Here is a 27,788-nt window from a genome sequence, read left to right as displayed (position 1 = left end):
CAATATAATCCCATAATAGTCTGGTGAGACATGCTGTCTACTGTCTGTTGTTCAGAGAGCCTGGGGTGATCTTCACCTCGCCTTGTGTGCTAGTCCCTTTAAAAATCTCTAAATATTAGGTACAAAATATTTTACATATACATTAGCATTAAGTTTATTAATAATATATACAGGAATGAAGAGAAAAATAAGAAGGGATGGTTTTAGAATGAGTGTTAAAGAGGATAAAGACGAAGAGGAGGGTATCAGTGTGGCCTCCACTTCTCTATACTTTAGTGAATGACTAATGAGAAACAACAATGAATATTCATGAGTTTGGGCTTCATTAGAGAGACTTTGATGGTATGGTGAAGGGCCTTATGCCTTTGTATACGTATGAAAGCATGTGTGTGTGTGTGCGTGTTTTGGAATCAGACTGGGGTTCAGCAAGTATAGACCAAAACCTCATATACAAATGCAAAGAACATATTTGTGTTTGCATTACAGAATTACAGAAAACCCAGTCCTTTGAGCACTACACTTTGTCTGAGAAGGCCATGGACTATAGGATCCTCTTCATGGACGAGGATCAGGACCGTATGTACGTGGGCTGCAAAGACCATGTACTCTCGATGGACATCAACAACATCAGCCAGACCCCGCTGAAGGTAAGAGAGCAGTCAAAACCTCTCTACTGTATATCAACATGAAATGTAGCACAGCAGTTGTAGAAACCAATGGTGACCACTTTTCTTTCCTTCACATTTGACTAATGGGAGAGTTGTAGTTTGGTTAAACAGTGTTGGCTTTTGAGGAGACAGCTTGAACACAACTGGCAAAAATTATGGAAGTTTATCTTTCCTCTTCCAGCTAAGGTTGGCAAAACTTCAGAGATTCATTGCATTTCAGTGCATTTTGCTGGTCTATGCTGCCCATCTATCCTGGCGGGCTCAACCCCAATCATGAGTTCACCAGTAAAGACTCAGCCAAATTAGAGTACAAAACAGCATCATTTGTGTCTATTTTAAGAGCTTCTGATTGCTAAGTAACTACTAGGCTTTAAAGTGGTTATTTATTGTAAAAGGAAGAATTTTATAGAATGTCCAGGCTGTTCTTGCATGTGCTTATAATGAAAGGTGCCTGGGGCTGTTGATGTATTTTGATCAATTTAATGCATAAATGTATTACTTTAAAGTAATAATAATAATAATAATTCATTACATTTATATAGCGCTTTTCTGCTTTTCTAAGCACTCAAAGCGCTCTACATTGTGAGGGGTGGTGTCTCCTCGTCCACCACCAGTGTGCAGCATCCACCTGGATGATGCGACGGCAGCCATAGTGCGCCAGAACGCCCACCACACACCAGCTTACTGGTTTAGAGGAGACAGAGTGATGAAGCCAATCAATGTAAGGGGATGATTAGGAGGCCATGATGGTCAGAGACCAATGGGGAAATTTGGCCAGGATGCCGAGGTCACACCTCTACTCTTTTCGAAAGACATCCTGGGATTTTTAATGACCACAGAGAGTCAGGACCTCGGTTTAACGTCTCATCCGAAAGACGGTGCTTTTTGACAGTATAGTGTCCCCGTCACTATACTGGGGCGTTAGGACCCACACAGACCGCAGGGTGAGCACCCCCTGCTGGCCTCACTAACACCTCTTCCAACAGCAACCTAGTTTTCCCAGGAGGTCTCCCATCCAGGTACTGACCAGGCTCAACCCTGCTTAGCTTCAGTGGGCAACCAGTCTTGGGCTACAGGGTGATATGGCTGTGTGTATCTGCCAGTCAAAAAAGTATCTGCCAGTCAAAAAAATCAAACACTTTATGTCTAATGTTCTTTTGTCCATATATTGCAATTTTCTCATTGCTCTCCTCTTATTTTTTCTCTCAGATTTTCTGGCCGGCATCCACTAGTAAGATCGAGGAGTGTCAGATGGCTGGCAAAGACCCCACAGTAAGAACACTGACACTTTTAAACTCCTGGCATGTTATGGTTGGCCAGATCTTTTATGCCTCCGTTTCACAGTCAAAGCAGCAGCATTCTTGATTCGACTCCTATTTGTCTGTTGCTTGGTGAAGTGATCATCCAGTGAGCTGTTTTCACATGCATTATTCTCCCTACAATTACAGCAATTAATTAAACTTGTCCCAAATCAATCAAAAGAACACCAAGCATGAGCTGATTTTAAATCAGTGTTTAGTCCTAAAATTTGAATCGTCATGGCTGGATCAGGAACAGATCCATGAGTTTATTCAAAATAAAGTTGTATTATTCCAATTTCTAACAGTCATGGCTGGATCAGAAACAGATGGCTCTTGCCCCAGTGCCCATGAGCAAAAGATGTTGTCTGAAGCGCAGTGGGAGGTTACACCTTCTCTTTGTCATCAACTACATGTGTTTAAACAAAGTAAATGCAGGATGGACCAAAGTTCTCAACCAGCCAAAAATATTGTACTTCACACACCACAAACGATCATGTGCTTATGAAAAATGCCCTCATTTACATGTGCACTGCACTCAAATATGAAATGACTCTAGATATTATATATTTTAATTGCATGTAACTGGAAAATAGAGCAAATTCAGGTAATTTTTCTACATTGTGATGATTGAAAAATATGTCCCAATTTACTGGTCATGGATCAATTTGAATTCACTTTACATAATAGATGTGTATAATATCAAGGTTAACTTTAGGAAAAATGTCCCCCGCTTTGAATTTTAGGGTGAAAATGCCACTGAAAATGCCACATGTCCTTGAAAGTTTTAATATCATTTACCCAGCCCTAAATTGCAGGACTACAGTGGATTAATAACTTTACCAGTGGGGGTACACAGAGCAACATATGCAGCTTTTGTGGAGTTTGCAGATCAGCCTTCCTGCACTGCTTCTGACAAATATTTGTGTTTGAGCCCTTCCTACAGTCTGTTTTCCTCTGTGTTTAAACTACACACTGTAAAAAATGATCGTGATTTTAACGGTAAAAAACTGTGAAAATGCTACGGTAAAAACCTGCTACATGGTTAACGGAAAGTTCCTGTAAAATTTACAGGAAAAAAACGTAAACTGACGTTCCCAGAATTCCCTGCGTTCCATTTCAAATTCTGTTTGAATTTGACGTTTTTTCTTTTAAATAACTATGTTTCTTCTTAGTTGTTTCTTATCAGTTATGTTTATTAGGGTTGTATGTTACATCTAATGTTGTTAAATTAATGTTTATAGCATATTTCTGTTTACTGAGTCTCACCATGATGGTGTTTAGTGCTTGTGTGAATGACACTGTGCACCTTCTGTAAATTCTATTGTTTAAAAGTTGCTTGTGATGGGTTTTGGCTCATCACCTGCATTTGGTGGATATCAGTGTATTTCAAAGGAACAAAACAGATTTCAGTACTTTAATAGGTTGGTATATTAAGATTATATCAGTTAAAGAAATTACGGTATTTAACTGTAAATTTAAGTTAAAAACCGTAAAACCTAAAACATTGCTACCGTATTTTTTATGGTAGAATTCTGGTAACCACAGCTGCCAGTTTTTTACCGTAAATTTTACGGAATTTTTTTTACAGTGCAGGGTTTCTGCCACAGATTTCCTTGGACATTTTATTTGTATCTATGGATCTGTAGCACTGCCCGTTGTCAGGTTGTCAGGTTTCCTGCTCTCACAGGGATATACCCCATCTCTCTCCCCTGACAGGACCTGTAGCCAGAGGAGCGGCAGTGCGTGACCTCACATCATCTGAATCCATCTGCATCATTTGGGAAACACTGAGGGGTTTATTTAAGAGAGCTGTAAATGATATTAAGAAGTGTTTATGGAGCTCTTTCTTGTTAATTCTGCCTGATCTGGCTGTCAAGAAGTATGTTTGCCTTTGCGGAACAAAAAGGTTACATACAATAAATCTAGAAGTGAATACAAGCCAGAAGAGGATAATGTTGATATGTGCCACAGAACTATTAATGACAAACATGTGAAAGAGATCAAGGAGAGGAGTGGATGGTTGGGTGTGTGCTATTGGAAGTGCTGTTATTTTTCTGGAGTTGCTCTTGAAGGACCTGTGTGTGCGCATGCTAACCGAGAGCTCATGCAGCTGCTGTTTTGACACACTTCGCCAAGTTCCTAACTGCTCCCTTGGTGCTTCTTTTCTTTCTTTACTCATCCCTCTCTCACTCTTTCTTTGGGCAGGATCATGTGCAGTCGGTTTGGCGTCCACTTTAGTTTGGGATTCCTGTATTCTAAGATAGGCCTTACATTTCTGACCTATATAAACTTTTATTTCCTCAATTACAGGTCTGGATCAAAATAAATTGTCTTAATTTGAACTGGCATTGTCTTTTTCCGAAATAAAAGAATGGAGTGTATCAGCTTGCTAATAGAATTATGTAGCACTAAATTCATTTAAAATTACATTACAAGAGAATTCCGTATAACTTTTAGGAACGAAAACAATTATCTCTGTCTCTTTTGTTCTCCTCAGCATGGATGTGGAAACTTCTTGCGAGTGATTCAGCCTTATAACAGGACTCATCTGTTCATCTGCGGCAGTGGAGCCTACAGCCCAGTGTGTGCATATGTTAACCGTGGCAGGCGTCCTGAGGTCAGTTTACACTCACTAATGAAAAGCAGTCAGACCGTCTGATTTAGTTCAGTTTCACCTTCATTTTACTACATTTGTTTCGGGATTAAAATGCTGGACTGGGAAATGGACAGTAGGCCCATATTCCCCTCATTTCCTGGTAAAAAATGTGTTTAATCTACTGTTGAATTGTAAAGTTCAACATCATACATCCTTTAAAAAGCTCATGACAATTTACACCAGCATAGGAATGAGGGTAGTTAGAGGTTAAAAGAGTGAGAGAAAAAGGATCAGGTGAGACAAAATGAGATGAGGCAAGACATGCCAATCGAGAGTGAGCAAATAAATCCCAAATTATACTTCAGTGAGCAACACAAATTCTGTCAAAAGAATAGTACTCTTTGTAAGCGTTCACACTTGTATGCGCACGTCGCACATATGCATTGAATTAGTTTTGCACTAATCAAATGTTCCACAAGGTGGCAACACTGGCCCCAGGCCATTGTTTCAAAGCAGAAAAAAAAACTAAGGAGACGAAACATCAACAACAAAATAGCAGAGATTGCAACAACAACAAATGCTAGATTATTTAGCTTGAAAGAGTAGATGTACGAGTCGAAACAAGACAAAACGAGAACCAGATGAGATGAGAGAAGATAAGATGCGACAATGTGAATATACAGTTAAAGGTTTAAGACAAGATAAGATTAAAATGAGAATAGATGAGAAGAATAAGTAAAGGGAAGAGATAAACTGAGACAAGATGAAACACAAAGACACAAGATGAGGACAGGCGAGATGAGATGAGACAAATAATAAATGAGAACCAGATGAGATGAGATGAGATGAGATATTAAAAAGTTAAAGGAGAATTAGACTAGATGAGATAAATGAGATGAGAGAATTAACAAAACGAGACGATGAGATGAGACGAGAAAAAAAGAAAACTAGATGAGATAAGACAAAACTAGATGAGATGAGATGACACAAAACAAGACAAAATTAGATGAGATGAGACGAGAAAAAAAAGACAAAACTAGATGAGAAAAGATGAGATGAGATGACACAAAACTAGACAAAACTAAATGAGATGAGATGAGATAAGATGAGATGAGATGAGACGAGATGAGACGAAATGAGACGAGATGAGATGAGATGAAAAACTAGAGAAGAGACAAGGCGAGACTGGATAAGAGAAGCAGTCCTACTAGCCATCTGAGTCCAACAGCTTGTTTTCTATAATTCTTTTTTTTGTTTGAAAAGCATTTTCCTCTCTCAACCCTCCGTCTGTGTCCATCTCTCTTGGCTACACACCAGCTGGACTATTACAGAAGAAGAAAACTCTGCAATATGGTGACCTGTAACCTTTAAAAGTGTGCGGAGTAGCTTTGTGAAATAACAATGATGGGGCCACCCTGGAGTCACCATGTGATTCACATCTTTGCCTATAGTTGTGTGTGATGTAAAGAGCCCAAAATATTAGTTAATGAATACATGCATCCCTGTAAAAAATTGAAAGATCTACCACCAGAGGCTGTATGTCCTGACGGAGGCTCTCTACGTCTCTGGTTTCTCTCACTTCACGTAACTGGCCAACATCATGACACCAAAGGAGAGGATAGACTGGCCTGATAGTCGGAAACCTGGAAGCCTTCGGGCAAGTCTGTCCAACCAATCAGAAGAAAGCCAGAACCACTACACTAATGAGTGTTAGGAAATTACTCAGAAATCTTTTTATATAGATTGGCTGTGAAACATTTCGGATCAAGCTGAAAGTCGAGAATATATTTGATGATGGTAAATGGGATAAAATGATAACAAGAGCATATGTCAGTCATTTATATTTATTATAGGATATGATTATTTGATTTAAAAGGTCAACTCTGCAGCTTATTTTGGGCATGATCCGCCCACTTAAAAAGGGAAAGACCAAGGGACTAAACGCTGTACATTTCATTTTTGTTTGCCAATTAGAGACGGGTTTATCTGAAATAGTTGATATCACAGTAATAGTTTGTTTGTCTGAAATGAGAGATTTTGTGTTTTTGGTGTCATTGGCAGGAGCAAGTCTTCCAAATCTCTTCCCGAGCAGAATCAGGGAAAGGAAGATGCTCGTTTAACCCACAAGTCAACACCATCTCAGTCATGCTCAGTAAGTGCTGCTGTCTTATGTGTCTTTATCCACAGGTGCCGTTTTGTCTCGGACACATATTATAACACATTCTCTATGATCTCTTTGTTCATGACCCCATAGTGTCATAAAAACACCCACATTTTGTGGCTGCTTTCCCCCCTCCGATGTGACAACTTTGGGTCACTCAGTGCCGCCTCCTTAATCCTTTGATCTGTAATTGGTTTTCTGGTGTTGGGTTGCTGTTGACACAGCCAATAGGCTAAATTACACGCACATTCATGCTTTCACACACCAGAGAGTCATTACAACTGCAACATAAACACAACAGTGTTATTTTAGTACTATTGAAACACTATTATAGTTTTTATTAATATTTTGAATGCTATATTTTTTACATTTTACATTTTTACTTTAATTTTAGTTGAAGTCGGCAAAATTGTTGTTGTTGTTTTTGGTCAGTTTTATACTTTTAAAAAATATATATATATATTATTATTTTTTAAATGTTTATACAGTTTTTCTTTAAAAAAAAAAATTATTTCACTTTTAGTTTAGGTATTTTAGCACAATGTTTATCGTTTATTTCAATCTCTTTTTTATCACTTTAATTTGAATTAACTATAATAACTCTGAAACACACATGCCACCATCTCCCAGTTTACACTTCATGAGAACTAATTGCATGTGTCACACATACTCGCCTACAAAAATCACACACGCACACCTAAATATAATATGTTATAGGTCATCGTTGATTCATCTGTATACGAGAGCAAGTTTTAAGTGGTTATTCCATTAAGTAGAACAGTTCCTAACCGTCTAGACGGCATCAAAGACTGACGTTCCTTGACATGACAGGCTACAGCTTTCTCAGTCTGACGTCCGTCTGACAATTTCCATCATACACTTGGCCCTTAGCCACACATGTCAACCACAAGGCCCAGCAATATGGAGTGATGAAGTGATAGAGTAGTGCACTGATGAAAGGAAGGAGAGATTTGGGGAATGGAGACTTGAGCAGGTCATTAGTAAAGCGCACCGCAGAGAAATGTAGAGCCGCAATAAATTCATTGGTCTCGTATCTAACAGACATATGTGTTTAGCCATCTTTTATATGTTATATCCAGTGGTTTTACAAAATAAATGTATTTTAAACAGGGCTGTCAAAGTTAAAGTGTCAACGCATGCGAGTAAATGTTTAATAACATTTAAACTACATTAATGCATTTATTAGGTTTGATAGCATAACAGTTTCAGTTGTGTTCTGTGAGATTATTAAAACACAACTGGAACAATCAAAATGTGAAAAGATTGTCACTGAACATGCAACATCTGTATAAAGAAACTGTGGGACACGTTTCTGTCAGACCAGGAGCTGTTCTCTGGCATGTACATTGACTTCATGGGGACAGACGCAGCAATCTTCAGGAGCCTGACCACAAGGAACGCAGTGAGGACGGACCAACATAACTCCAAATGGCTGAGCGGTACAAACCCTTCATTTGATTTGATCCGTCTACATTATTATGACTGTTCTGTCAGAAAATTGTGCATAATGTTTTCTTGAAGCTACAAATAATTATTTATGTGGAGCATTAAATTACATGTTCATGTTCCATGCCATTTCAGTAAAATAATACACAAACCACAAAGTAAAAACCATCTTTGCCCACGTCAAAGGAAATAGCTGAAGACAGGATAGACTCAATATCTGTTTACAATGATTCCACCAGGAAAATGAAAACATATTGTACATGCATAACGGTTTTCTCAAGAGGTCACATTATCTTTTGTGTGATACAATCCAAATATACACAATGAAATGCATATTTGGTCTGGATCTGGGAGATATATTTTCTTCACTCAGTTTGCCAGCAGCTGTATTGTGTTTCATATAAACTTAAGCATTAGCACCATGCAGAGATGTTTGATTCTTGATACAGTACAATCTACTTATTTCTCTTTTGTGGTTGATGTAGAGCAAATTGAGTGTTTAAGCTGTAGTTATTCTTCTCTTTTGAATAGAGCCAGTGTTCATCGATGCACACTTGATTCCTGATGGCTCAGACCCAAGCGACGCCAAACTTTACTTCTTCATGCGTGAGAGACTGACAGACAGTAGTGGAAACACTAAGAACATCCACGCTATGGTGGCTCGAGTCTGCCCTGTAAGTTTGTCTGTGTTTGAGTATCTTGAGTTATGCAATCATGTTCAGGGAGGTACATTTTTTAAAAGGAATTTGTATTTATTTTAAATAGTAATATCATTAATATGAACCGTATAATATGTATTAATAATTTATTTTAAGTCATTGTAAATTTGATTTAGAATGACACTGGTGGTCAACGCAGTTTGGTGAACAAGTGGACCACATTTCTGAAGGCCCGGATGGTATGTTCGGTTCTAGAGGAGGACGGTACAGAGACCCACTTTGATGAGCTCGGTGAGACCACACACACACACACACACACACACACACACACATGTTGGTTTTTGGGGTTTATGGGGACTCTCCATAGGCGTAATGGTTTTTATACTGAACAAACTGTGTGTGCTATTGCCCTACACCAACCCTACACCTAAACTTAGCCCTCACAGGAGACTTTGTGCATTTTTAGATTTTCCAAAAAACACCATTTAGTATGGTTTTTAAGCCTTTTGAATTACGGGGACATAGGCAGTGTCCTCATAAACCACCTTCATATGTAATACCTCTGTCATACCCATGTCATTATACAAATGTGTGTCCTCATAAACCACATAAACATGCACACACACACACTCTCACACACACTCACACACACACACACACACACACACATGTTGGGTTTCCATGTTTTATGGGGACATCCCATAGGCGTAATGGTTTTTATACTGTACAATCTGTATGTGCTATTGCCCTACACCAACCCTACACCTAAACTTAGCCCTCACAGGAAACATGCTGCATTTTTAGATTTTCAAAAAACTTTATGCTGTATGATTTATAAGCTTGTTTCCTCATGGGGACCAAAAAATGTCCCCACAAGATTAAGATTTACTGGTATTACTATCCTTGTGGGGACATTTGGTCCCCAGGACGTGATGAATACCAGGTGCACACACACACACACACACACACACACACACACACACACACACACACACAGAAGTTCTAATTAAAGGAATGTTTTGTTTTAATAAAGTTAAGATATATGGACAATATCTAAGACATGCTGTCTTAAAAATTTAAAAGCAAACAAAAAGAAAGTTTGGTTACACTTATTTTAAGGTGTCTTTGTTACAGTTTAATTATACATTTAAGTACTGAGTAATATTAATTAACTACAAGTACAAGTATATGGCTAGGGTTTGATTTAGGGTTACTTGCATGTAATTATGCAAAATTTATTATTATAGTAAGTACATGTAACGTGTAATAAGGACACCTTAAAATAAAGTGTTACTGAAAGTTCACTTAAATTTTTTTTTAAATAAAATGATACAAATTTAAATATCTTAGATAGCAAAAGTATTTTGACAATGTTTACCACTAAAATCAAGTCCCTGGTTGTCGATGTAAAGGCTGACTTTATATTTAAATTGTTTAAATAAAAACTCATTTTAAACAAACGTTTCTTTTTATACTATGTATATGTTTTATGTATTTGCATTAAGTAACAAGATTTATTTGATTGCCATATATTTTAGGACTAGAAAAAAAAATCCCATGAGGCATTTAATCCCATTGTACCCTAATTAGATATGTTGTTAGTTCTTAACCTGTATTTAACCCAAACAGCCTTCCTTCAAACCACTTACAAATTTCACATTCTAGTTAAACAGATTTCTATAATTACCGGTCATTAACCATAAACCAGCCAATTTGGTGTTTGTCAGTGTCCAGCAACAGCCCGAGGTGATTTGTAAAGCTTTTCACCTCATTAAAATCCTTTTGCAATCATAAAACACTCAGCACAAACCGTTTACACTGGAGGGTTAAAGCCTGTGATGGATTTACACGCGTTCACCTGTTTTATTCTTGTTAGGCCAAACTAGAACCGTGTAACAATGTTGTGGGACAGACGTTCAGCTATTGAGTGAGTGTTTGTCTCTTTGCTTCCAGAGAATGTGTTTTTATTGGAGACGGACCACCCAAAGGGCCTTCTCATCTTTGGAGTTTTCACATCTACAAGGTAAAGCCAATAGCAATATTGAGCTTGCCACTAATGTGTGTATATATGCGTGCATGCGCATGCTTTTTGTGTGTGTATTTGCCAAATATAGGTCAGACGGGGTTGGAGCTGAGGGGATGACAGGGTTTCTGGGAAAATGTGATCCCACCTGAAGGTGGTAAAGGAAGGGAACGGTCACTCCTTTACAAACAAATATCTAATCTTAGTTCATCCGACAGCTTTTCACTGCCATCTGTGTGGCCTGGCTGAATATTTTAAATATTCAGTCACGCAGAAAGAGAGTGTGTAATAGTGTCATGTCACTGAGTCAGTTTAAATGTTTTCTTGTTGGTGTTTTGTGTAACTGAGTAAGTGTTAACTCTCAGAAACAAGTATATAGTTCTTGGAAGTAATTAGTGCACAAATAGACGGAGACCTATAAATCAGTTGGAGATTTTTCTTTTAAATGAGCATTTTTATCAGGCTCCTATGTTTAGGTTCAGTAATGTCACTTTAACGGCAATGAAAAAAGTTATGCTAGCTATAAAACTAGTGAATTCCTGATTTTGTAAAAATTATTATGAAATTAAATGACTACATTCAATCATATTTTAATATTTAAACTAATATTGTGTTTAGAAATATTTCATTCTTTTACACTGCATATCACATTCATAATTGATTTCATTATATTCTATTATGTATACAATTATATTTTGTTACAATTATCACATTCAGTTTAACAATATTATGAGCTTACATGAAGTCTTCAGATGCTTAAATGAACATTTTTTATCAGGCTCCTAATGAAAATAACATCAGCCTATTTTTTTTTTTAATAAATCATTCAATAATTAATAACTTTTTTCATTGCCATTAAAGTGAAATTACTGAACCTAAACATAGGAGCCTGATAGAGGTTTAGAGGTTCATCAAATACATGCATCTTCTTTTCTTTCTATGATTTATTATTTGTGTATATTTGTATATAATCAATATTTGTATTGTCAATATACATTCTAATCTATTTATAACATTTAATGACATTGTAATATTTAATTGGATCTATTATTATGAGTTTATAAATGTATTATACTATATAATACATAATTCATATTTCATATATTCCTTCTATATACTATTTGTTAATATTTGTAAATATTCTAGATTGTAAACATTTGCATGTATTATATGCTATATTCTATCTAAAGTACATAATTTCTATTTACTTTATAATAATTTATTTATAATTTCACATTTTTTATACATGTAATTTTTATATGTTATAAATAATATTGATAAAATGTTTATTAAAATTATATTCTAAACTTTGGGGTTGAAGTATTCAGCACAAAAAGGATGGCAGACTGTGTTTTTATATAGTTAGAAGAAAAATTAAACTAAATAAAGGTCAAAAGTGCCCTTGAAAATCAATTCTCTTTAAAAAAAAAAAGGTTGCGGGTTTGAGTCTCAGGTCTGGCAGGGATTGTAGGTGGGGGGAGTGAATGTCCAGGGCTCTCTCCACCCTCAATACCACGACTGAGGTGAGACCCTTGAGCAACGCACCGAACCCCCAACTGCTCCCCGGGCTCCGCAGCATTGGCTGCCCACTGCTCCGGGTGTGTGTTCACTACTGTGTGTGTGTGTGTTCACTGCTGTGTGTGTGTGTGTGTTTGTTCACTGCTCCGGGTGTGTGTTCACTACTGGGTGTGTGTGTGTTTGTTCACTGCTCCGGGTGTGTGTTCACTACTGTGTGTGTGTGTTTGTTCACTTCTCACTGCTGTGTGTGTGCACTTGGATGGGTTAAAGGCAGAGCACAAATTCCAAGTATGGGCCACCATACTTGGCCACACGTCACATCCTTTCCTTTCTCCAATCATTTACCTTACCTTAAGTAATGGATAAGAAATGTTTCGGTACAGTATAGAGGTCATTTGATTTTAGCACAGTTTAAGACGTTGAAATGTCTTAAAAACTCAATAGTTTTTTTTCCTTAAGAGAAAGATCTGAAAAGCCAGTGGTCTTCATTTATTATCTCATTGTTTAGGCGAAACAGTTCAGATATGAGGTCTCATTTGCTCTGGGTCATTTCATTATGTTTGTTATGGAGGGTTTGAATGAGTGTATGTTGGGGCGTGTGTGTGCGCGAGTTGTGGTTTAATGAGGTGAGATTTCGGTCAAGGTTTCCGAGCTGTGGTTCATTCTCCAACCACGTTAAATCCGTGTGGTTTTCCTAATGAGGCCAATCCAAACAGTGACAACTTCTTTGTCCATGCTCTGCTCTGTTATTTATCATTATATTTAGTCTCTTTCCCTTTGTTTTGCGATCAAACAAAGAAATTCTTTGTCTTGCTGTCTGATCAAAATCTAGGATGTCCAGCCAAACCACACTTCATCCCAGAGTATAACCAAAGCAGTGTCCCCTTTCCTTTATGCGGCATTTTTCTCTCTGTGTGGATTGAGTCTAACCATGTTACATCATCCCTTCCATCCAAATGCTTAGGAAGGATGTGCAAGACTGTCTGTTACTGTCTGACTTGCTTCATATTAAATAGCTCTGTGTGTTTTGTGTTATTCCATCCAGTTCTGTGTTCAGAGGTTCTGCTGTCTGTGTGTACAACATGGCCGACATCCTGACGGTCTTCAACGGACCATTTGCGCACAGGGAAGGACCCAACTTCCAGTGGGTGGCTTTCCAGGGCCGGATCCCATACCCACGACCGGGAACTGTGAGTCACACACATTCATGTCCTGCCTTGGTACAGTCACTCGGTTTATAACACCATTAAATGGAGTAAATATTTGTGATTTACACAGTTTAGTAGAAAAGGCAAATAATTGTAGGTTAGGAATGTTTAATCATCATCATAATCTTATTTTTAGTTTATACATGAAATTAGGAGATTTCTGGTCTGTCCTTTGTGAGTAATTTTTGTGATATCTTTTAATATTTTACCAAAATGATATAGAATAGTACTATTTTAATAATATAATTCAGTTGAGTTAATTTGCACACTTGATTTCTGGTCAATCCTCTGTTACAAATGTTTATAATAATTTAAGTTAATTTATTTTTTTATGCATATGTGATCATTTTTAACAATATTTTACAATAATAATAATAATATAATACAGAATATTACTACACTACTGTTTATATGTATTTATTATTTTACAAATATTTGATAAATATATCATACATTTCTTAATTTAATACAATTTTTGTATTTATTTATTTTTTTAATTACATGAAATTTGTAGATTTGATTTCTGTTCTGGATTATCAGAATAACTTGTATTTTATGGTCATTTATTTTTATAGATTTATTTTTAGATATGATAATTTTACAATAACAATTTACTATAAAATAATATAAAACCATTTTTCTTTCAGTTGAGTATTTACATGACATAGGTTTGATTTCTGGTCTATCCTCTGTTGGAAGGGCCTATTTTTTATGGTCATTTATTTTTTAGATAAATGATGAGATGAGAATCTTTAATAACATTTTTCAGAGAAAACATATCGAATGATGTTATTTTATTAATATAATACTAAATTATTATTATTATGTGCGTGTCCAGCGTTTAAAGAGCCACAAAGGGTTTGGGTTTATTCCCCTCTTAAATTAATAATGTTGGACTTTTATATTTTTGGGGGAACTTTTAAAATGACAAAGACTAATATTATGACAAAAAGACCCAATTAAAGTGATAAAGCTTTCATAATCTACAACATGATTGTCTAAGCTGTCAATTGTTTTTATCCTCTTCCTGTCAGTGTCCTGGTGGCGCGTTCACCCCTCATATCCAGAGTACAAAAGAGTTTCCAGATGATGTGGTGACGTTCGTGAGGAATCACCCCATCATGTTTAACCCCATCTACCCGGTCGGCAGGAAACCTCTGGTGGTGCGGACACATGCCGATTATAAATACACCTCTATAGCTGTGGACCAGGTCACCGCTGCGGACGGACACTACCAGGTTCTATTCCTGGGCACAGGTAAAACCCCAGAGTATGACAAATCTCAAGAAAAATAAATGACTATTCTAAAAATTAACCTATACTCAGAGTTACAACCACCAGATGAAAAACAGTTCAAATGTTCCACAATACATTTCAACAACTACCTCATGCAATCTGTTTGTGGAAGGAACTGGCACATTTAACTTTGCTTGACTGCTTGTTGACCTTTTCAACAGACTAAATAGCTTTTTCCACCTAAAAATGAGAAATGCAGAAAAGTTGGAATTTGTTTTCCTGACTGATAACATTTTACTGAAAGTGATTTGTCAGTTAAACTATACTTCATTTCAAATATTTTAAAATTATACTTTAATTATGGCAGTAATTACACACTCGACTTTGTTATACCACGCTGCTTCATTCCATAACATTCAGTTTACATTATACAAAACATACCAGAGCCATGTTCCTTATAATTTTATATAAAATCCCATATAAATGTAATCTTATATTCGTCTGTTTTTCCCAATTACTTTTAAAAAGAGCGTTTTAGGAGACAGATGTTGCAGCAGTTAGCATACATGCTCATGAGCTTTGGTGGGTGATGCAGGATTGAAGCTGGCCTGCAATGTCCCATTTTCACCATAGTAAAAACAATTCTATACTAAACTATATCTTAAAGCAGTGATTCTCAACCAGGGGGCCAGGATCCATTAGGGCCTCAACAAACTTCCAAGGGGGCCACAGGATGACTATATAACAATAATATTTTAGTACAATACTATGGAAGCCAGTTTCTGCCACTGCATAAAAACTAAAAAAGGTGATTTCAACTTTTTAACTCACAATTCTGGCTTTTTTCCCCCTTGAAATTGATACAAACTTACAATTCTGACTTTTCTCTCAGAATAGTGAGACATAAACTTGCAATTTTGAGAAATTAAGTGAGAATTGCTTGATAAAAACTCACAATATAATGATATAAAAGCCTAAATTTGCAGGATATGAACTCACAATTCTGACTTTATTTCTCAGGATTGCAAGTTTATATCATGCAGCCCTGAAAAAAGTGTCAGAATTGCCGGTTTGTATCATTGAATTCTGAGAAAAAGTGTCAGAATTGCGAGATGTAAACTCACGATTGTGAGATAAAAAGTCACAATTTTTATTCAGTGGTGGGAATAGGCTTCCATACAATTCATATTCAAATTATTATCATCATTAAAAAATAAAATAGTCTAACTTAATTATATTGCTTAAATTTCTTTAAATTATGAATGAGCAGAAATATTGTGGGAAATGCTTTTCATTCAATACTATAATATAAAATTAACCTAAATTTTATTAAAAAGAGTTATTCTATACCATTTCATTCCTTACAGAAATATAACAACACATCCAGAGACCATACAGACATAAATCTGTCTACCACTGACCACCACTAGGGGGCAGAGAGTCTACACAAGCTGCACAAATATGATTAATTATTAAATATTAATCATCTAATTATTTTTAACATTTATTATTATAAACATCTCTCTCTCGTCTGTATCAGTTAAATGGAAGATATTATGATTCCTGTTGTGTCACAGCACAAGACACGGTATTAACTTTTGATATGGGAATGGAAGGAGGAAAGCGTGTGTGAGTGTGTGTTTATCTGAGAACAGAATCAGAGACACGACAGCAGACAGGCTCAGCGGTTACTAGGGAACGGGGATAGGGACATTTGGAGAGAATTCAAAATCACAGCTGTTTGTATTTGCCTATCAAAATTCCTGATGGAAAGCCAGGAGCATTGTGAGGAGCGGCCTGCCTGCTCCTTGGCAGGGTCTCGTCTAGAAATGTTGGCTATTTAAAATGGGAATTTCCAGAGTTTGAGCTGAATTCTCCATTGTCCTTCTCTCTGAGGATCTGCAGCAAAATATACACACCTCTCATGACCAAACAGAATGGATGACCTTGACATTTAAGGTTCATAAGCTGCTAATGGCATCAAACTCATCACTCAAAATGATTCTACGGTTGAAGATATCCAATAAATAATTTCCACCAGGCAGATGGCAAAAAAACCCAAAATACTTATACTTACATTGAAGTAGGGCCACGGGCCATATCTAGGGACTAGTTTGCAGATATGTTTCTCAGAGCAGATGCTCAACATCATCATAAACCAACCCAGATACACACACACACACAAGCTAGAAGATTTCAAAGAGAAAATCTGAGAAAAATGGAAAGTTCAAAAGCCAGACCACATGATCAAGGTTGTCTTTGCTTTCTAGACTGTCCCAATACTCTCCTGATGTTCTGATATTCTGCTCACAGATAAAGGCACGGTACAGAAGGTCGTGGTTCTGCCGTCAAACGGCTCTCTGGATGAGGATCTAATCCTGGAGGAGCTGGAAGTGTTTAAGGTTTGAGTTTTCGCCACACATTAAAGTATCTAGAGGAGCAGAGCTGGCAGTGCCACAAAGCATTTATTAAAACTCAATGTTGTTCTAAGGGAAGGTAGATTTTTAATGGGAACAAAGACTGGGCATGAGGTGAGGAAAAGGTTACTCTGTGAGGTTTCTTATAATCTGCTTTAAGTGGCTCGAAATCGTCAAAATAGGTTTAGGCATAATGAATCAATTCATGGACCATGAAGTACCACACACACAGCTCAGTGGGATGTTTAATTTGGCAACTGAACACACACTCACAAATTTGCACATAAAAACTCAAAACCACCCTAAAAAGGCGAATCCTCATTCAAAATGGTTTCATTTAATTGACTCAAATTGCAAATAGGCTAAGAATGTCCATTATAATGAAAAGCTAAATCTAAAAAAAAGAAAAGAAAAAAAAAAAGTAGTTTAAAACACATGCCCAGCTTTCAGAAATGTCATATTTGTAAAATTGTCAAATGGTGTAACCATCAAGTGAATAGTGATCACATTTTCCCTTCAAAAGTTAATATTTTTTTCCTTTAACAAACATTGTGAATTTTGGAATCATGAATACCATGAAATTTTCTCGGGGTTACACCATTTGTCATTGCAATTTTTGGAGTTGCAATATAAACAAAGAAGATTATCTCTATAGACGTTCAACTAACATGATCATAAGGTGTTTAAAGCAAAAATTACATTTACTTACACGAGAGAATAGGAATACCACATTTCACAATGTAGTTAACAAGCTTATGAATATTTGGACTAAAACCATAACATCAGTCATGCAGTGTTATTGTGACTGAGAAGTGTCATGTGGCAAGCTTGATGCACTGCCACAGAAAAAGGAATTATGAAATAGAATTTTTAATATTTTGAAATGAAACCTGCTACCAACAGACACCAATAAATGCCATGATGGTTGTACCACACTGACTCTACATTGTTGTAAATATTTGTATAAAATTATATAAAAATTCTTAGTTACACCTTGACCTTTTTTACCACAATAAATAAATAAAAATGGTTGAAATTTAATATATAAATGTTCATAGGAATAGGCATCGTATGCATGAATTTTAAACATTTTACTTAATTCACCCCATTTATTTTTTGATTTTCAGAAGCAATCTCCTATCACCAACCTAAGAATCTCATCTAAAAAGGTAACTACATTTAGTAGCTCTTTCATCTTGCTCCATTTTGTGATTAAGTGCTACATATAGTAAGTGGGGGTGGCGGGGGAAATGTTGTTGCTTTAATTCCGGGTAATTATCTTGTCACCAGTCCTGTGGGTTAAAGGAACAGCTTTTGAGATATCTGGCTTATATGTGTTACAGCAACAGCTGTATGTTAGCTCTGAGCACGGAGTTTCCCAGGTGTCTTTGCACCGCTGCATGGCATACGGCTCTGCCTGTGCAGACTGCTGCTTAGCGCGGGACCCATACTGCGCCTGGGATGGGCTCAGCTGTTCTCGATTCTACCCTACTGGCAAGAGGTACACACACACACACACTAACACTCAGGGTGGCATAAACTGCAGCTGCAGTGGGGCAGAAATAAATGATGAGACAGCTTTGGTTTCATTTAGTCAAAGTAGAGACACAGTCTGGGTCGCAAGATTATTCGCGGAAATTGAACAAGCCTCTAACCCTACATATTAAAATTAATTTTGTCACCATTACATTTTAAAGAGTTCTGGCTTAAGATTTTCCTGGCAGACGATGAAACAGATTTTAAAAAGCCTAAGACATATCGAGGGACTAGAATATCAGAGACTTGAGGCGAGGTGGGCATTTCTGACTTGGGCCAATAAGCAACTAACATACAACGCCCTAGCAACTGCATAGCAATGCAGTAAGAATCACTCAGAACACTTTGCAACTGTGTGGTAACCCTTCAGAAACCATCCAGTCTTCGGAACTCAGACCACACACATACAGCTTATCACTCAAACAAAACAGCCCACATATTACAGATTCATAAGTATTTACACTGTGGCTTATTTCAGAACGGGATATGTCAATCTGATACCTTAGCCAAACAGTTTTTCTTGATGCCAGATGTCTCGAGTACGGAAAATATTGATGGAAGGCACAGCCATCAAAACATCCATTCCGGAGTATTGAAGTGGAAACACAGACATTTCATTTCACTGTACTTGTGACAGCTGAATCATGTTAATTATCAGAAAGTAAACTCAAATTTGACTTTCATGACAAGGAATGGGTTTTATAAAAAGAATATTGTGCAAACATTCAGGAGTGAAAGGAAAGAACGCATATATGAAAATGTGTTGGATTAATCCTATGTAAATGTTTTTTCCAGGAGAAGCAGAAGGCAAGATATTATGCATGGGAATCCACTGACTCAGTGCAGAGGATTCAATCTGAAAGGTAATGACTACCTGCATGTCAACACTTGGTCTAGGCAAATAAAGTCACAAAGTTATGTGCGGAGACAAGAATTTAAGTTTTCAGTAAGCAGTTTTGTGACAGACAGTTTGAAAAACCTGTTTCCATTTATTTGATACAAAGTCATTGTGACTTTATATATCATAATGAGACTTTACATATATCTCACAATTGCGCCTTTGTTTCTTGAAATTGCAACTTTTTCTCATAAATGCAACTATTACTTTATTTTTATTTCACTGTATCTCAAAACTGCAGATTCATTCGGTTAAACACATAATAGCAAGTTGAAAAATCATGACACTTTAAAGGGATAGTGCACCTAAAAATGAAAATCCTGTCATTGATTACTCACCCGCATGTTGTTCCAAACCCGAAAGAGAAGAAATTGTTGAAAAGTTATTTTAGTTTTCTTTGCACACAAAAATTATTAAAGGTTGATTTAATTAAGGTTGAACCACAGATGGACTATTTTAATGATGTCCTTACTACCTTTCTGGACCTTGAACATGTCAGTTGCATTGCTGTCTGGAGGGTCAGAAAGCTCTCGGATTTCATCAAAAATATCTTAATTTGTGTTTTGAAGATGAACGAAAGTCTTACAGGTTTGGAACGACATGAGGGTGAGTAATTAATGACAGAATTTGTATTTTTAGGTGAACTTTAATAAACTCAACATCACGTAAAAAGCGTCAATAGTCACATCAGTGAAATTTTGTCAGCAAAACCAGTCCATTGTCTGTCAACAGTGTAGTGTTATATGAATCAGTGTTCACACAAAATCACTTTAAAACCAAACCAATTTTTGTTAGTTAGCACAGCGAATCTGCAAGATCAACTTAAACCAGTTGCAGAATCTGCATAGGGAAGATTCTTTCATCTTACACGAAATTCCTGATAACATGGATTCCTAATGAAATGACTGGCTTTGCCACACTGTGCTGCATTTTTGCTTTCTAATAGCAAGGACAAATTGTGTGTTGCTAGAAACTAAGTCACGTCTGGTGGGGATACATAATTAATTATTTGCAAGACAATCTAGAGCTGAATCAATCTAGTGACTAAGTATTTTACTCATCAACAACATAGCCACAAATGGATCCATTTTGGCGTTATGAGCGTTGTTATAGAAACTAATCATTTCAAACAGCTCAGAGTAGAATCTCCAAGTTGTCATCTTGTAATTATTCTAATTCTAACGTGAACGTAGCCAATGCTAATGCTAAAATGCTCATGCATCAAAGTCATTTTATGACATGTTAAGTGTTTTAATACTAGCACACCATTTAAATACATACACATACAATGTATTTTCCTAATGAAATACATTTCGGCGCTTGACTTTAATGCTAATTGACATGCAGCCTCACACATTTCCCGCTCTCTTCTTCCACCACTCGTTTCCTTCTTTCTCTCATGTCTGATTCTCTCTCTCCTTGTGAAAGAATCTGTCATGGGACCAGAACACCTGTTAATTTGAATACAATTGCCACTGATACTGTCAGCGATCCAGATGACTCAGTTCAACACTTCAGATGCATCAGAATTAATAAACAGCAATCTTAACGATGAGTGGAAGCTGTATGCACTAAACAAAAGTAGCTTAATGTCAAAACAGATGTTGAATGTATGACATCATTGGCTAGTGTACAGGGTCACTTATCAAATTACACACTGATGTGGCCCACTACTCTTAAGAGCAGATATTTTACTGCATACTTAGTGAACTCGAACCCCATCATGACCCTCATCTGCAGATGTTAGCTGAATTATGGCAGTATAATTACAATTAGTATGCGTTAAGTGTTCGAGAGCTTTGGCTAACGCTTGATGTCTTGTTTCAGCCTACAGGAATGCAGTGGAGATGACTCAGTATGGAGTCAAAAACAACACCACCTTCCTGGAGTGTCAGCCCAAATCTCCACAGGCCTCAGTTAAATGGCTCATTCAGAGAGACAACGATCGCAGGAAAGAGGTCAGACAACCCTGTCCAAACTGACACAATATTAAACACTCATCCTCAACAGCCAATGCACAGTACATTGCTCCATGTCAATAGGTGCGTTTCCATTACAGATTTGTGCAAAACTTTGGCGATATTTTATCAATGTTGTTAAAGTATTGCGAAATGACTGCGTTTCCATTAACAGATGTTATGCAACAAAATCTTAATTTTTTCTTCTCGTGATAAGTCATGGCAATGGAATTAGATGGGATTTTGACAGATTTTGGCTATATTTAATTGGAGGCGTGTGCATGTATCTTTACAAAAGCAGTGCAGAGAGCTGCTTCAGAAACGTGCGCGACGCGCCTCATATAAACAAGCATATGCTAGAGTGGCTGAGATCAACTCCGGTGGCCGTATCACAGCAGTGTGCAGTGTAAATTGTCTAAGCATGAATGGCAGGCAAAGCCCCTTATACTTGAGAGTGGCCACGTATTAAGTGTTTATTGGAGGTTATAGTACATAGAAGACTGATCATATGACATTTTACGTACCCCATGTGACCTGTAATTGTGAAAAAAACATTTCCATCGCAGTTTTGCGAATTATTCCTTTTTCGCATTGCCTGAAAAACCACCTCATGCGAGCGTAAAAACTTTTTTGCGATATATGTGCATTTTTGCAAAATTGACGCATTTCCATTAGGCGTATTTTCAATTCGCAATTTCAATTTGCGCAATTTGAAGGGTAATGGAAACGCGCCTAATGAAATATCATCGTATTTGTTATCATCAAACAGACTGACTCCTCCTAAACTGTCAATGGTGAAAAATAAGAAAATAATAGACGCACAGGGATGCTCAAAACTTCTTTGTCTTGTAAAGATCGGAGACAATATGCAATAGATAATATAAGAGCTAATATTATATAAAACATGATCTCCCATACTTAGATGTTATAAATGTATATTTTATGCAAATATTTTATAAACAATTATATAATAAAAAAAATATTATTATTTAATTATTTTAAAATATATAAAAGTAGTAGTAGTATTAGAGGTGGGCGATATGACTAAAACACCGCAGCATAAATGGCTGCCCACTGCTCCGGGTGTGTGTTCACAGTGTGTGTGTGTGTGTGTGTGTTTGTTCACTACTCACTGCTGTGTGTGTGCACAAATTCTGAATATGTTGTCACATCCTTTCCTTTCCTAAAGTAATCCAATATAAACACTGCATATTCTTCACTGTGTAAATTAAATATATATATTATTAATATATATTAAAGTTACAAAAGTGATTTAGTGAAAGATTTTCTCTCGTTTAATTAACATGAATGACAGGAATATTAGACTGCTGTCACTTTAAGAGCTGCCCGGATCCAATATAGGCTACTGTTAAACACGTGTTTTCTTTCTTAGCTGTTTGCTTTCACTTAAGACCTAAATTACTGTATTTACGAGGATAGACAGGCATTTTGACACAGACAAGTGTGCGTATTTACATTTACATTTATGCATTTAGCAGACGCTTTTATCCAAAGCGACTTACATTGCATTCAAGTTACAGTTTTTACATTTTATCTTCTCTTGCTGAACTTTTTAACAGTTCAAGGCCTATAATATCTCTATGAGCACCGTCTTCACGTGGGTGCGCCTCTCTGACAGAGCGAGCATATAGCTAAATTAGTTCTCTTTTGCTGTTGATTGTGTTTGAACAGCTTAAAAATCATTTGTTTTTACACCTCAATGCTTAAAAAGTGTGCAAACAATACGTTTTCGTGACCACGTAGCACAGCAACGTCACGTGAGCATGTAACCGCAATAGAGAAGATATATCGGTATATCACCCACCCCTAAGTAGTATATATATGACTACATTATTCTAAATTAATAAAGCATAAACATCTACAATTTGTACATTCTAAATGGGAAAAACTCCTTTTATGGTCTTTTGATCACCAAAATAAACACGGCCCTGCCCAAAAAGGATCATATCCTTATCTTGAAAGCTTTATGTATTTTTGTATTCAATAAGCGTTTAAAAATCACATTCACCGGTCATTCTTTTCTTTGTGTGCAGGTGAAGCTGAGCGATCGTGTGGTGTCCACCAATCACGGTTTGCTCATCCGTTCAGTGCATTCTTCAGATCAGGGTGTGTATTACTGCCTGGCCACAGAGAATGGCTTCAAGCGCACACTTGCTAAAATCCGTCTGCAGATTCTGAGCGAAGCTCTGGTCAGCGCTCTGAGCAATAAACATTCTCCATGGGGCTGGGCAGCCTCACTGCACCCTAAAGCCCTGGTGTCGGCCTTCAGCCCGGCTGAGATGTTGGCCATGCACCAATACTGCAAGGAACGCAAGCAGATGCAGAGTCTGCAGAACATACAGAGCCCCATGAGAGGTGATCTGGGCAAACTCAAACCCTTGCTGGACCACAGGAAGAGCAGGAACCGCCGGAACCACTTACAAGAGGAATAGAGTCGAAACATGAACAAAAGAAATGGATGGAGAGATGACGAAAACGAATAAAGACATGCATCAGGAGAGAGAAAAATAAGGTGGAAAATAAAGGAAGAGGATGCTGGAGAAGATTCCTCTGTTATGAACCTCAACTGTGGTTCTTTTTCAAGCTCAAAGCATCTCAGGTGCTTCCTGTACAGCAGTCTTATATACATGAATGCCCAGAGCAGAGGACTCTGAGACATCCTCACACACAGACACTCAAGCCAATTTGTGTTTCAAGCAGCATAATACAAAAAATGCCATACGATAGTATTGTTATCATTTTATATGAATGCGGCATTTCAGAGCAAACCATGAAGTAACACAAAGTCCTTTAAGACCCAATGAAATGGCTTGATGAAGACTTGGAAGTTTTTTTTCCCCGTGTTGATGTATTTCCTATTGAAACAGGCATTTGGGACGGGACATATGGAGGGGCTCGTCCCTTTTTAACAGCCTTTAGTTTACATTACAGCCACAAACATTTATTTCTGCTTGCTAATGCTAGTGAAGTATTACTAAATGGGGCAGTATCATTCTAGAGCGCATTTCAACAGACAAAAAAAAAAAGTTTATTCATCAATATTTTGGTTTGTTTACTGAAAGAGAAAGGCTGTAAATTGCAAATGTATGCATCTACTAAAGGTCGGTCAAATTTTAAGACTGTGTGTGCATCAGCCTTAGCCTCAAAGCTAACAGACATGGGCAAAAAACCCACAGAAATTGTTTTGTTTTCAAGTACGTATCGAAAAAATTCTTAATAGATATGGAACTTGAGAGTTTTCTGTTAACTTATAGATGTAAAGTTGAATTAGCTTCTAAACTATTGATTTCTTCTACGTTTTCTTTAATATCCCTGCAAAACATTGTGATTTGAAGTATATTCTAGCAATCCAAAATTGATATACATGACATGTCTAGGGAAAGAAATTTAGGAACATTTCTATAAAATGGAACAAATTTGTCCATCTACAACTCTTCATTACCCCTGACTGAACTATAAGGCTACATTATTAATTTAAAGTCTTTTAAAGTCAATCAATGGCCTCCCTAGATGATAATTTGTGGATTAGAGCTCATCTCAAGCTTGTAAAAGCTTGTTTTCTAGCTAATGAATTGTTTATGGTCACTGAACAGATCATGAGAATATTTCTTGGAGATAAAAACATGATGCATAGACCAAAGAACATCATCCCAGCTGCACCACAGATGTTCATACAGGAAGTGAGTGGGAGAGAGGATGGTTTGGAGACATTTCACACTGTACCAGACAGGTGGCTCTCTAAGCCCATAATACTGTAAAAAGTGTTGTGCTTTTGCCAAGTGTTGTGTTTTGGGAGACATCATTAATCCAAAACACAATTTCTTCCTTAGAAAAATGACTGGTTCGTCATCATTTACTCACCCTCATGACCTTCCAAACATGCCGGACCTTGAATATAGTGCACATGTCGTATGGACCACTTTTATGAAACGTTTTTGTCCTTTAAGATGCTTGACAGTCAGTGGTCATGTTTTCAGTATATGGAAAAGAGCAGCATGATCCTTCTGCAAAATATCTCATTTTGTTCTCCTGAAAGAAAGAATGATATGAGGGTCAATTTTCACGAGTGAACTCTTGGATTGAAATGTAGATTGTATGTGCACGTTCTTTTACTAACATGGTATCCACATTATTTTTCAACAGAGAAGCAAGCTGTTTTCTGTGAATGTGTGAGACTTCGGATTCATAAGTCTAATTTGAAAATAACTAAAAACAACAAAAATGCAGTAAACAGTAGAACTATTTCAGCTACAAACTAGTGTGTTTATAATTACAATACATTAAAATATTATGATAATAAATGCCAGTTTTTAACATCAAGCAGCGAAATGGACTGCTGAAAGCACATGACAATGGAAGCTATGCACATTCAAGTTACAAATGGCTACATCCGATCTTACATTAGAAATAATGTGAATACTGAACCAGAATGAAATCAGTTTAAAGTAGATATTTTGTTAAGTAGATTTACTTCAGCCCCAGAAATCCCATAAGGATAGGCCCAAAAAGGAATGTGATTATGCATATTGTATCATTGTTATACAGGCACATGTTTGATGTTGGAAATGAATGTCATGTTAATGTTTTGTGGTTTGCTCAGTGTGCACAGCTGTAATGTGATTGTCACTCATTTTAGATGATGTATAGCATTGTACAGCCTCCAATTTTGGATTACTCGATGTCTGTGTAACTTATCTCTTTTTGTATTTTGAGTATCTGTAAATAGTGAAAAGTTCAGCTCTAAAGACAAAGGAGAAATTCAGTCACACTTCAATTTTGCAATACATTTCAGTAACACTTTATTTTAAAGTGCCCATAATACAGAGTAATTACCTAGTTAGGTACTTAGTAGTAGCCGTTGTACTTGCATGCAATAAAATGTACTTACCATGTAACTAAGTTATGGAACAGCCTGTAATTACAGTTTGTAATTATATAGATGTATTAGGCAGCTACTGTTACACATATGTAACAGGCCGAGCCTGTTACACAGAAACTTGTGTAACCAAAAGATTGTTACATGTGTTGCAGATATTATACAACGTAATTAGAAATATAAGTACACAGGCATAAGCTACTTGATATAAAGTGTATCAAGATTGTACTTAAGTGTACAAGTAGCTGTGTAACAGACTCAATCTGTAACATGTGTAACAGTAGCTGCCTATTACATGTACATAATTACAAACTGTAAGTACAGGTTGTTCCATAACTCAGTTACATGGCAAGTACATTTTGTTTCATGTAATTATAACGGCTACTACTAAGTACTTAACTAGGTAATTACTCTGTATAATGACACCTTAAAGTAAAGTTTTACCTAGATTTCTCTGGCTATTAGAATAATTTCATTCACATTCGTAGTTTCTCTGTCTCTCTGAAATGCCCGAATTGAATTGTTTGATGCCAAATTCCAGATATTTTTTTTGCAGACATTTCATGTTCACATTTTTTCCTATGGCATTTTGTGCCCACTTCAAAGGGCATTTGGAGTAACAATGTGTTTTAATATAATATACTATAGCAAATATGCTGTATTCCCTGTGAATGTTAATGATAATTTGATTTTATTAAATGTCTTGATTTGTGTATTCCTATTTATTAATGATATAAGCCTGAACAACTGCATTAAACAACTTTAATCTGTCCCATGTGTTACAGACTCTTTACAAAAGAATCTGAGAATTGATTCATATCAGTAGTAGCCTACTTAATATTAATCAGATTAAACTCATAAAGAGTCAAGTTATGAAGACAGCAACATTACACATGAAACATAGCCTAATGAAAACCAAATTCAGCAGAATAAGATTGTCAGTCTTGTGTTTGAATGCATAATATGGTTACGTTCACAGTTCAGTTACTTAGTCGAGTAACAAATCACTTGATTTTCAGGAATCGCATTTTAGGTAACTCGCGCGTCTTGTGTTTGATGTGTATTTTCATGTTTCGATAACTTACAGAGAAGCAGAAACGATTTGTCATCTGAAGGTTTTAGATCCAGTCTTCCAAAGGAGCTTTAAATCAGTTTTATGGTCAGCTTCAAACTGTTATAAAAGCTGCTGTCGGTTAATTCGACTGATGAATTCACGCCTACATGTAACAAGTGATATTCACAGTT

The 27,788-nt window shown here is 36.7% G+C and overlaps 1 protein-coding gene across 1 annotated transcript in view; it reads left to right on the top strand.

The window, feature by feature from the left end:
* The window catches only part of LOC306861274 (semaphorin-3C-like), a 53,441-nt gene extending 26,133 nt beyond the window's left edge, over positions 1-27,308 (top strand). The window contains exons 3-18 of the mRNA XM_079403458.1: positions 487-647; positions 1,878-1,940; positions 4,467-4,586; positions 6,627-6,717; positions 8,067-8,186; positions 8,725-8,867; positions 9,029-9,143; positions 10,806-10,875; positions 13,439-13,583; positions 14,636-14,858; positions 17,151-17,239; positions 18,382-18,423; positions 18,598-18,755; positions 19,586-19,653; positions 21,516-21,646; positions 23,701-27,308. Coding sequence (XP_079259584.1) covers positions 487-647; positions 1,878-1,940; positions 4,467-4,586; positions 6,627-6,717; positions 8,067-8,186; positions 8,725-8,867; positions 9,029-9,143; positions 10,806-10,875; positions 13,439-13,583; positions 14,636-14,858; positions 17,151-17,239; positions 18,382-18,423; positions 18,598-18,755; positions 19,586-19,653; positions 21,516-21,646; positions 23,701-24,099 — 2,138 coding nt within the window. The 3' untranslated portion in view covers positions 24,100-27,308. The remainder of the gene's footprint in view (positions 1-486; positions 648-1,877; positions 1,941-4,466; positions 4,587-6,626; positions 6,718-8,066; positions 8,187-8,724; positions 8,868-9,028; positions 9,144-10,805; positions 10,876-13,438; positions 13,584-14,635; positions 14,859-17,150; positions 17,240-18,381; positions 18,424-18,597; positions 18,756-19,585; positions 19,654-21,515; positions 21,647-23,700) is intronic.
* Positions 27,309-27,788: the final 480 nt, after the last annotated feature.

The sequence above is a fragment of the Barbus barbus genome, assembly GCF_936440315.1.
Source record: "Barbus barbus genome assembly, chromosome: 42".
NCBI classification, from domain to species: Eukaryota; Metazoa; Chordata; class Actinopteri; order Cypriniformes; family Cyprinidae; genus Barbus; species Barbus barbus.
The sequence above is the reverse complement of the archived record's forward strand: the minus strand, read 5'-3'. Positions and strand labels throughout refer to the sequence as shown.